Raw genomic sequence first — 12493 nt, forward strand, 5'->3', positions numbered from 1 at the left:
CTAAAAAATAACTGAAACCACTGATAACTGCACGACTAATCAAATACTGTTTGCTGCTATTAAAGTTGCTAAGTCGAGTTTAATAATACTGAAAGAAATGACAAAAGGGAAAGCTTTTATAACATTTTAGAAACAAAGAGTAACCGACAACGATAACTCTAACTGATTCTTTTGCACTACATTTAGATTGTATCAATTCATTTGTGATAATACTTTAGCAAAACAAACTTATACATATTCAGCATATAACAACATTAGTTATGCAAAAGAACTACAGGTAACAATTACAAGTAGTAATTTGTTATTTAGCTAATATTTTATTACAAGATCTTGCAAACAACAGTTGTAAAAGATTAGTGGAATTACTGAGAACTATTCGTTCGTCTATGTAGTTTGGTAGAACAACACTTTATTACAATTCTAGATTTGACGACTCAACAAGTCGAAGCATTTATTACCAGAAATTATTAGATAACAGCTCTCGTAATTTATCACACAAAAGTTCTTTGTATTTTATAAGCGCAGTTTCTTTAGAACTTAAAGTAATCGTCAACCATTTAATGTTGATTTGTTAAACTAGAAACTAAATCTGGTTAATAAAGAAAACAAATTTAAAGATAGAATGACAAGTTTTATTACATCAGTTGTTGCTTTAGAAAGACAAAAAATATCACAAACTATGTTGAAATAGCTATGGTTGATAGAAAGGTGCACATTGCCTTATCTAACGCAACTGACACTTTGTTTGACGCAAGTTTGTGATTGTAATCTATCAAAATTAAATAATACTAAATCTTTTATTAAAAAAATAATATCAAAAAAAAAGGAACCACGCTTGGTTTACGGTATGGTCTTTTAGGCTTGCATTTTTAGATACGATGTTTTAAACTTTTTTTTTATTGTTATCAATGTGCTCCAAGAAGATCTGATTGTATTGTCATAGGGGCGGATATAGACCATCTAGTAAGAAGGGGGATTTTATTTAAATTTTTTTGGTTTGCTGAATATAGACCATTTAGAAATGGTGGGGGAGGGAATATTATGGGGCGAAAGTTTGCATTTTTCATTAGATCATTAATTTGATTTAAAATTAATTCAGTTCGACAATAGATCTAATGTTGACATAGTCTGATGACATGGTCTAATGTCAGAGGAAGCTCATGAGGTTTTTAATTCAGATTTAAAGAATTATTGTCTTCACTATGTAAGAAAAATAGCGAATAATAATGCAATAAAGATGTGATGAAACACTAACTGTGCACTTTAGGTCTACATGTGTCCATTTTAAGAGTAGCAGCACTTATATTGAATATACATTTTATGTTCAGAAAAAAAATCAGAATCTAAAAAATTAAGTCCTCAATATTTGAAGCAAATATGTTTAAACTAACTCCTAAAAAATTTAGGCACCTTTAAATCACTCTTTCCTAGCTAACAAAAGATATATTTGGAAAATTAAAAACCTCAAAATTACCAAAAACAGCTTTAATTAAGCGTCTAGAGGCCAAGACTTACATAAACATTTCTAATAAATTTTTTTTAGGGCATAGATAATTATCTGAATTATTTATTAAAATGGTTTTTTTTCTCGCTCAAAAATAGTATAACTTATATTTTAAATCAGCTGAATTTTGGTTATTACAGTATGTTCAGTTTTTTCATCTTCGTTGATGTAACAATCAAAATATAGCTGCATCATGCTAACAACTCTCTTTAAATTCTCTTTAAAAACAATAAGGCTATCAGGTAACCTAGGTAAATATTTTTCAGTATTGGCATTTTTTCTACCTATTTTCTGATATCTTTCTTCACCGTGTTTTGGTTATTAAAATGTTCGGATTTGCTTCGATGTATGATCTCTAAGATCAACAGCAGTTTCAGCTAGAATGGCACTTTCTGCACAACATTTGGTGAACAATCACTTAACGTAGCCATAAAAGCAACATTCCATGCAAACACTATTTGAATTTCTACAGTTACTGTATTGTTAGATTGAGATGGTTCTTTCGGTAGTAATCACTAAATTCAAAATTGAAATTATAAGTCAAATCAGAACCTACTATACTTCTTATCCTCTGTCCCAATCCTCTGAATTTTTTTACTGCAATCTGGTCTTCCAAAAACATCAAATCTGTAAGTTATCTTTTTTGGATACATTTTTGTGTATCTCTATATATCTTTATACCTATCTAAACTTTTTGCTGCTAAAAATTGGTTACCCATTACTAAAAATAGGTTAACGTTATGCAAAAATCTAAACAAAACCAATTAAAAATACCACCTTTATGAGAGGGTCACATTAGTACTCGTGCCAAAATTAGTAAATATGACACTAATAATAAATCAGTTATAAATTTTGTTTCAAACTTAGCACAACAAAACAGTTGCTCGATTATTTTAGGTTATATTATATTTATATTAGATTAAATTTAAATTACTTTACTGAAATTAAATATTTAAATTATATTAATAGGGGGTAGGTGATAAAGTTTTGCCTTCTAAAAATATGAAAATTAAAAATAAAAATATTCATTTAATTATCATTTATTAACTTTGTACAAAAAAACTTCACTTTGCTGATTAAGTTACAAATAATACTTGTGTCAAGTTGTCAAATAAACTAAAACTATTGAAACTAATAGGTATAATACAGCTGAAAAATAAATTAATTAAAACACCGTTATCTACTGTTAGCGCAAAATAATGTTAGTGGTAGAATAGATATAAAAGTATCCAACTTTTAAGTTTTTGAAGCCAATATTTTTGGTGTGCTTAACTTTTAAAAATAAATACAAGAAGCTTTAAACAGCGAAAGTAATACTTTCTGAGTTTAAAGTCTTATTTTTCAACTCAGGTACATGCTAACACAAAATTAATTGCAAACAATTTAATGAATATTTTTACATCCGCAAACAATCAAATATGGACGGTCTTTTAACTTGCAGTATTTCACACGGAAACAAGCCAACAGGCGGAAAGCACATTTCTTGTGAAAAAGATGGAATAGGTTTGCGATAAATAGACTTTATTTTTATATCAGGTGTGGGAATTGGAGATTCAAATAGATTAACGCAATCGTATGCCGTGTCAATGTTATTAAAATCCTCAGAACTCATGCTATTAAACAACATCGAGCTTCTTGGTGAAGTTTCGCGAGACCGACGATGATCAACATCGTTTAAATGAAGATTGTCAACATGAGGTATATTTACGTATAATAAATTTTTGGAATTTGAACAGGGATCAAACAAAACGTAAGTCTTTGGTAATTGTTGACAAGACTTTTCGTTGTTTGCAGCATCCTTTTCCAGGAAAAATTCTTTGATTAATGGTATATGGTGAATAGAACGCATATCGGGATGATCGGCAGAGAGCATTTTTTCTACTTGACCACTTGAATTCCCAATATTATCTAAGTGTTTCATATTTGGGGATTCAGATTCTGTTGAGGTTTTCATTGATTCGAATTCATCTGCAAGTGAAGCTCGTTGCAACTTATAGTTAATATCCGAAGTGCTGATTTTTATTGTTGGACAAATTAGTGGTTTTTTGTTTGATATATTTTGAACTTTTTTGGCAGTTTTTAGATATTTTTTTTCATTAATAGGTTTTTTAACAGCAAACGGGCCAGAGTAGTTATTTTTATTTGTTGTAACTCTTGCTTCTTTTACCGGATTACAAGTACAAATGCATGGATTATTAACCTGCTTATCTCTTAAAGAGAAGAAATTATTATCTTTATAAAAAAAAAAAGATTTTTTTTTACCCTTGTATCCCGGCACAGGCATTAAAATCAAACTTTCAACAAGCTGCTGTAACCGAATTATAATTGAAAGCAAGGCGTTTTGAGAATTAACAATTATTGCCTCGTTCACCAAGTTCATTATTTTTTTGAGACGAAGCTTAGCGACGTAAGGAAAATAACTAATAATAACATCTTTGGATGGCTCCGTGTTTTTAACAATAATAATTTTCAAATTTGTCCCCACAAGTGTAGTAAAAAGTTGGCGAAACCTCGTGTTTATAAGCGACTTTTCGTTTAAATATACCAAAATAGCACATTCGGTTCCGCATCGAGCTAAATCTGAGTAAATACTTTTTTCGTTTGTAAACCAAGTGTTACAGTAAGCTGATAGATCTTTTAATGCAACTAAAAGTGTTCCTAAATTGGAATCATATTGGCATTCCTCAGCAACCAGAGCAAGCAAAGTGAGTTCATTGTTTAAAAACCTAGTCATACTTTTTGGCACTAGTTTCTAAAATAAAACAAACTATATTTAAAGTTCTATATTGGTTCTTGACAAAATAATCTAAAAACTCTAGAAACTTTTGATTCATACTTAGTTACATCGTAACTAAGTATGGTCGTTAGGTCTTCTTAGCTACATTGGTTCTTGCGTGATTACATCAAATCACAAATACAGTTAAAGAGTTTTAAAAAAAATTAGTTAAAGATATAACAGTTAAAGATATAAAAAACATTAAACAAATAAACATTGTGTGACTAAGTTCCGGCAGCAAATATCCAGTGTTTTTTTTATCAGATTTTAAAAAAAAAGAAGATTAAATTCTTTATCAAAAGACTAAAAAAAAAAAATCAGAAATATTGTTATCAACTAACTTAAAGCACATAAGTGTTTTTCTTTTTTATTCAATAATCTTGAAATACAAAACAAAGCCCTTTTTATTTCGGTGGAAATAAACAATTGAATAATAGTACTAGATTAATTTTGGTAATGTAAAAAAGCCTTCATAAACAGATTTGGTACCAGATCTCGCTAAAAAAATTTAATTTCAACTCGCATAACATTGCAGATGTGTTTATTCTTTAAACCAACGATAAAAATAAAAAAAAAACAGATAAAAACAAAAACAAGAATTTTAAAGTTTACAATTCTATTGAATGCAAAAGTTAAAGAAAAACGGAAAAAAAAATAGTTACAAATAAAAACTCAATAAAGAGGTTTTCCCATGGAAATTAAAAGAAAATGCGGTAAATTTGAGAAGGGAAAGACGGATATAAAACACAACAACCTTATACAAAACAATCGCAATTAAAGTAAGAGATCCAACTTACCTACAAAAAAGTCCATTAAAATGATAAAATGGAAATAATAACAAAAATAAAGGATAACATAAAAACACCATGTTAAAAAAAATAAAAATAAAAAAATAAAAGAATTTTTTATTCTCCATAAATTTAGGCTAACTGCAACTAATGATATAAAAAAATGTGTTTTTATATAAAATGTTTGTTAAGTTTTTAATAATATTTAAAAATATTTTTTATGCAACTGCAGCTGCCTTCTTTTTCTTTTTGCAACGGCAGATAATGTAAGCATTTTAGCAATTACTAGTTACTTCTTTGTATGTTTACGCCAATATAATATGATAGGGGAACATGGGGTAAGATGACGAATGGGGCAAGATGAGAACCTACAGTTATCTCTTAAGCAAAACTAAATATAACAGTTGACTTTAGCTGAAAGGGAAGTAGATTAGTTTTACTTGATTTATCAATGGTTTCTTTTTAAATATTATTTTTGTGACGAAAGTTAAGTATTAAAAAGTTTTTCCGACATTGAGAAAAAAACTTTTTATCCTCGTTTTACTTGATTTATTACATCGCTACATCACCAGCTAAAGGTAAGCGAGAAATTTTTATTTAATTTGATGAAACTGGAAGCCATACAAGAAGTATTTGGCTATGATAATTTGATTATGTACGGATTCTGATTCATTTTAAAGATTGTATTAGCCTGGGGCAAGATGACCGGGGCAAGATGGCTTGTCCGTAATCTATATTAAACGGAAGTTTACTTGTACTGTTTGCTATTCTTGTATTGTTCAGTAATTATTTTATTACGAAATACAATATTTGTTTGACGATAGTTTTATTTTGTTGCGTTGGAGTTTGCTACAAACTGATTACTAGGTTGTTACTGTTATTTTTTGCATTGACCGATATAAATGTATAATTTATTAGTTTTAAAAGTTACACCTTTATTTGTATTACTTTTTTAATAAAAAAGAATTTGTGATGATGGTTTTTGAGGCGTTTATAGCTTCATAGAGTTTTCTTTTCTTAAAGTTTTAAACCTCGTTAACTCAAATCGTCATCTTGCCCCGCATACGGGGCAAGATGACGATTTGAGTTAACATTGTTTAATGAGTTTTTCCTTAGCTAATTTCTACTTTTAGAGTGGTTTTTTGATACATCAGTGACGCGGAATGATTTTTTATCACTTTTAAATCAAGTTTTCATTTTTGGGACAGATATTGACTAAGATACAGGCGTTTTTCGAAACGTTCGTCATCTTGCCCCATGTTCCCCTATTTATAAATCACGATTTATAAATATCATACTATATTGGCGTAAATATACAATTATAAGATAGAATTATGTCTTCTTTTTGCTGTAGCAGTTACATTTTTTGTTGTATATAATTTTTTTTTGTTGTATATAATTTTTGTTGTTGTGTATATATGAAAATTGTATTTATTGTAGAAGGCGAAATAAACGTATTGAAAAAAAAAAAATTACTTAATTTCTTATGCTATATGGGTTCTTAAATTAGAATCATTTTAACATTCCTTTGCAACTAGTCTAAGTGAAATCGTGGTATAAAAACCTTGTTCTTTTAGGTTTATATATAAGAGATAATAGTTTAAATTAAAAAAACAGATGTCTTGTATCTGTAATCCAGCAAAAATTTCTAAAATGAAAAAGTTGAGAAAATTGTTTTTTGTGTAATTAATACAAAATACAAATATACTCTCTCACAAGATCAATTATTATTTAAGGGGATTTTTGCACTAGATCTTCAGATTCGCTTACAAAAGATTTCACTATTTAAATTATTCGCAGCAGTTAAATAAAAAAACCTGTTTCTCGAAAAACTTTATATAAAAATGTGAAAAACTAATATATTTGTGAACAAAATATGAAAGACCAATATATTTTTCTACAAAAGTATGAAAGACAAAAATATTTTTCTATAAAAATATGAAAATATAAACTAATTTCAAAGTAAATATTTATTTGTTACATTTTTATGCATATAATGGTGACATTTTGTTTGTTTTGTTTTGTTTATTTGTTTGTTTTTTGTTATATATAATTTATTTCTGGTATTACCAAATTACTAAGACGATCTTATTTTAATGTTTTAATATTTTTGTAAATATTTATTTTGTTTATACTTTATACTCTTAGAAAAAATAAAAAATATATATATGTAATGTAACACGGTGCTCGGAGACAAGACAAAAATGTCATGTAAGTGCTCCGGCTATTAATTTTTTAAGTAATTTTATATAAGTTGTAACATTTCTTCAACGGAAAAATGTAATGTTCAAAAAAAACTTGGTGGAGTGATGATTTGATGAAGTAATAGGATGAATTGGAACCCGGTGAAGTGGAATACTGTCTTCTTTCATCCCTATTTTAATTTTTTTCAAATTTTTAGTTTAAAAAAGTTAATTAAAATAATTTATATTCTTACACTTTTAGTTTAAAAAAAAACAAAAACAATAACAACAGTTGAAATAGTAATTACAAAGCTAATTGCAAAAAAAATTATTACTAAATTGACTTTAATTAAAAACTTAATTTTTACATAGACATATTTATTTATATATCAAATGATGCTGTTTAGGGAATCTGCGAAAAGATTTTTATGAAGTTGCATACCCAAAATTGCTGAATATTTTTTCATTTCCTTTTTTAGGTATGACACTCACATCTAGTAATATGGAAAAATAAATATATATAATAGTTATTATATCAAAATTTATATAATTTTTTTATTAATGTATTTTGTCAATATGATACGTAATAATTTTGTATATATGTTGTTTTTTTTAATACTGAAAAATGTATCAATATATGGTATACCCAAAAAAAAAAAAATTTAATTTTTCTGATCTTTTTATATATTAATGATAACTTTTCATTGTTTACTTTTATCGTTACGTAATATTAGAATAAATTAGTTTGAGGAAATTTCGAAAGAAGTTATTTTTTCAGTTTTATAATTTCAGTTTTATAATTTCAGTTTTTTTTTCTATTACCTAAAGATATTGAAAAAACTTTCTGCAATCTCTTTTAAAAAAAATTCTTTTTTAAAAAAATTCACATTTTAAAAGAACTATAAAAACTATTAAAGGAATCATCTAACAAAAGAACAAAAAAAAATTTTAATAAAAATTATAGACTGTAAAAACGTTGCTACTCGTTTGACAAAGAAAAAGGTTTTTCAAAAATTAAACATGCTAAAGCCAAAGAGAAAACTCGTAAACAAATTGGTAAAACATAAATTACGAGTGAATAACAAGTCACGCAGCTATAATTAGAAGAATTCCTTAAAATTAAATAGAAAACAACATTTTTTCAAAGATTGGTATGAAACACTATATATCAGCAATCCCGTTACACTTTATGAGTTGTTTAATCAAATCCATTAAACCTGAAATATTGAGAAAATAATTATTCTCATTAATGACACACCAAGTTTTTACTTGCTTGTTTTGAGGATGATATCCCGACGGGGGTTTCTAGGAATGAGCATTAAAACATTCGAAACGTCATATACCAGAGTATTGAATCCTTATAAGGGTCAATACTATATCCATTTCCTGACGAGAATCTGGTATAATACTACATAATTTTCTATTTTATTTAACGCTGATATATTTTTATACTCTTTCTTTAAGTAAATATGCGCACACTCCCCTATTATAATTAATGTCTGTTTTTGATGTTTTTGTGGTACATCTGCTTTATTGTAGTGCTTTATGTTTAATAAATTAAGCTATTTTGTTATATTGTGTTGATTGGTTTATCACATTGTGATTACCATAACGATGGCAATTATTAACAGTTGTTTTGGTTTTAGTAAAAAAAAAAAAAAAAAAAAAAAAAAAATTTTAAGCAGTAAAGAAATATATACAATTAAAGTAATTTAGATATAAAGTAATCGTAAGTTTTGTACTTATCTTAACGTTCCGTAACGTTCAGATCAAACTAAAATCTAAAAAATTTAAATTTTTTCACAAGGTTTACTCAATACAATATTCTTTGTGTACGGTAAAAGATTTATTGTAATTTTATTATTTAATTTTATATGAACAGCGAAATATATATAATACCAACTGAACTAATCCGTAGCAAATCTCATTTCCAAAACCAAATAAGATTTTTTGTTGATGTGGTCGTCTAAATTGGATAAAAATAAAATATATAAATATTATTAATATAATCAATTTTATCAAAAATAAAAATAAAGTTTATCTGAGTACAATAACTTTTTTGCAGCTTCGTTACCAGGGGTATCAAAGCGCATAAAATAAAGATAAAGATCTCTATCAAGCCCAAATTTAGAATCTTTATGATATCCTTGGTAATACACCCTCGGTGAAAATAACACCAATTCTAATCATTAAATATTAAAAAAAGATAATAATAATACCCAGTTTTCGAAACTTAGAAAGTCACAAGCAACTTAAAAGTCAAGTCAGAAAAGAAAAAAGAAAGTCAGTCAGTTAAAGAAAAAAAGAAAAAAGAAATTTACAGCTACTTGAAAGTCAATACTACTCAGATTCTAAACCTTGACAATAATTTAATAAAAACAATTTACCAGTTTGTAAGTATCATTATTGAAATATGGAAACAAACTTTGATTGTTTAAAGTTTTTATTCGACAAACTTAAACCTAATTTTAAAATTAACTGTCGTACGAAAACTAAATGTAAATGTAATGAAACAAATTTTGAATTCGAACAAATAACTACACATCAGTTTACTAATCAAAGTTAATTTAATGCAGGTGGGGGTGTTAGTATTTTTATCTACAATTTAATTATTTATATTTTACATAACCATCTCAGTATGAATAAAACAGATTGTAGGACATTTTGCATTGAATTAGCAAATAAAACTGAAAAAAACATAATTACTACTACTCATAAACTATCATCTGGAAATTTTAAAACTAATCTTAAAATATACCTTAACAAAGTTACTATTTTGAGAAAACATATTTAATTGGTTGCAAAAGGCTAATTTATACATTTTCTTGATTGGGAATGACGTAATCACATTCGTTTTGTTTTTAGTCGAAAAAAACTTAAGCCTAATTTAATTTTAAAATTTTGTGTTTGAAGAAACTTATTAGTTAAAAGAAAAAAAATTCTTTGTCTTTAAATCGAAATTTTAATTAAAGAGATAAAACGGTTGATTACAATAAGCTGAGAGGCATGGTTGTAAGAAAATATATTTTTAAAAAATCTGTGCAAAAATCTAAAAAAAGCTTATCCTGTAAATTGTTAAGCAAACTACCGTTAATGAACTCACTTCAACATTATGTGACGAGATGTTTGTTTGCAACTCAATATAAATGACATACAATACTAAAGTTAATTGGGCTTGGTGGCTAAACACTGAATAGTAGATTTCTTGTGTTCGAGTGGGTAAAACTACCTTCCCATTAGTCTTCTTTCTATCATAAGCAAGGTTTTTGAGCCTTTAATTAACAAACACTTAATCTCTCATCTTGAATCTAATAACTTTCTGATCATCAGTATATATTTCGATATTCTCGTTCTACAGCTGATTTGCTAACAGTAATAACTGATAGGTTTTATTGTGCATTAGATAGAGGTAGAGAGCTTAAGGCTATTGCTCTTTACATTTCTAAATCTTTTGATAAAGTTTGGCATGCTGGTCTTTTCCATAAGCTTTCTTCTTACGGTGTATCAGGTAACATCTTTAAGATTATGAAATCTTTTCTTTCCAATCGTAGTATAAAAGCTGTCTTCGATAGACAGCACTCTTCAGGGGTTCCTCAAAATTCTATCCTTGGCCGTATACTCCGATCTTCCAGATATTCTCACATCTAAGGTAGCATTGTTCACTGGTGATACTACATTTATTCTTTGTCTTGATAAGAAGCCAAAACTCTCTGATTGCTTGGAGGGGACATTTGAGCTTTAAAAAGATCTCATTTCTGCTACTGCATGGTTCTCACAGTGGCTGGTAAACTTTAATTCAGATAAAACCCAACTTTTTTCAGCCAATCGTTATCGCAATAATTTAGATCTTGCTATATTAATGAACGGTAATGTACTCGATGAGCCATCTACCCTTCATCTTCTAGGATTAACTCTTAATTCCAATCTTTCTTAGAAACCATATATCAAATTGATTGCAAAATTAGCATTTGCTAAGGTTGCATGAAAGAATTTGAGTAGATGGCACAAGAGACGCAAGCTCTAAAGAGCTTGCGTCTCTTGTGCCATCTACTCAAATTCATTCTCGTGTTACTCACCATTCAATTAAGTCTCATCTTTTTTCTGTGACTATTCCTAAGTGCTTCAAAAACTCTTATTCGTCTAGTTTTTTTCCTCGAACATCAGTTCTTTGGAATTCGTTTCCTTCACCTTGCTTTCCTGATTCATATATTTTGCAATCTTTTAATTCGTCTGTCAATCGTTTTCTTGCTCTATAAGCTTCATCTTTTCTCTTCCAGTAACTTCCAACTCTATTAGTGGCTGCTTGCAGCTATGTTGGAAGCGAAGATGTTGAAAAAAAAAAAAAGCTAATCTATTTAGAGCCTACTTTACTTAAAGATATGCAAGGTTATCACTGGGGCACTTTACTTTTAGATTGTAAAATTATATATTTACATATTATTTACAAATCTATATTTTTTTATAGATTTGTAATAATTTATATTAACTACAAAAATATATTTTCACATTACCATTATTAAAATAAATTACACATTTAAAAATTTTATATTTATATTGTAACAAATATATTACAAATAACACAAGTTATAATAAACTATTTTTATATTACAATATGCAATTTTAAATTATATAAAGAGGTATTTAGAGATCAATTTAATGCCCCATTTTGCTAAAAAAAAGTAAATTTTAAAATCTTCATTTTATTAAATCTTGCTGATAAATACATGAAATCTGAAAATCAATTCAAAAAACAAAAGCATTAGCCAATATAACAATTACAACATGGCATTTTGTGAATGATAAAATCAAACTAACCATGAGCGAGACTAGGTTTTTTCAAACCGAGACAAGACCGAGATGAGAAGTTATTACTTCTCGTGAGACCGAGAACAAGACGAGACGAGAAATTTAACAATTTTTGAAAACAAATTTATTAAAATCCAAGTAAAAAAAAAAAATGTAAACATGGTTTTGACAAATAGACACAAATGACATTTCTCAAATGTAAACAACTTTTTCAAATATTAATTCAGAATTTTTTTGCCAAATTTTTCCAACAAGACAATGTTTTTTCTGATTAAGATGATTTGTTCTACTTTTTCTGGGTCTAAGTTGTGTCTGGATGATCGGACGACATTTCCACCTGAGCTAAAATCTCTCTCGGATTTAGTTGAACTTGCTGGAACAGCTAAAATTTGTCTAGCTAATGAAGAGAGTTTTGGCAATGTATTTGAATGCAATT

The 12493-nt window shown here is 27.6% G+C and overlaps 1 protein-coding gene across 1 annotated transcript; it reads right to left on the reverse strand.

Annotated features, from left to right (window-relative positions):
- Nucleotides 1–2528: 2528 nt before the first annotated feature.
- Nucleotides 2529–9809, reverse strand: LOC136086711 (uncharacterized). Its single transcript, XM_065809018.1, has 3 exons — nt 9639–9809; nt 9151–9217; nt 2529–4256 (listed from the first exon to the last, which is right to left on the reverse strand). The coding sequence occupies exon 3, from the start codon at nt 4236–4238 to the stop codon at nt 2901–2903; it is 1338 nt and encodes a 445-aa protein (XP_065665090.1). The 5' UTR covers nt 4239–4256; nt 9151–9217; nt 9639–9809; the 3' UTR covers nt 2529–2900.
- Between the last annotated feature and the right edge of the window lie 2684 nt (nt 9810–12493).

The sequence above is a fragment of the Hydra vulgaris genome, chromosome 11 (assembly GCF_038396675.1).
Source record: "Hydra vulgaris chromosome 11, alternate assembly HydraT2T_AEP".
NCBI lineage: Eukaryota > Metazoa > Cnidaria > Hydrozoa > Anthoathecata > Hydridae > Hydra > Hydra vulgaris.

Excerpts from the sequence above, each read along its gene's own strand:
- LOC136086711 (XM_065809018.1), bottom strand. The coding sequence starts at position 4,238 with ATGACTAGGTTTTTAAACAATGAACTCACTTTGCTTGCTCTGGTTGCT.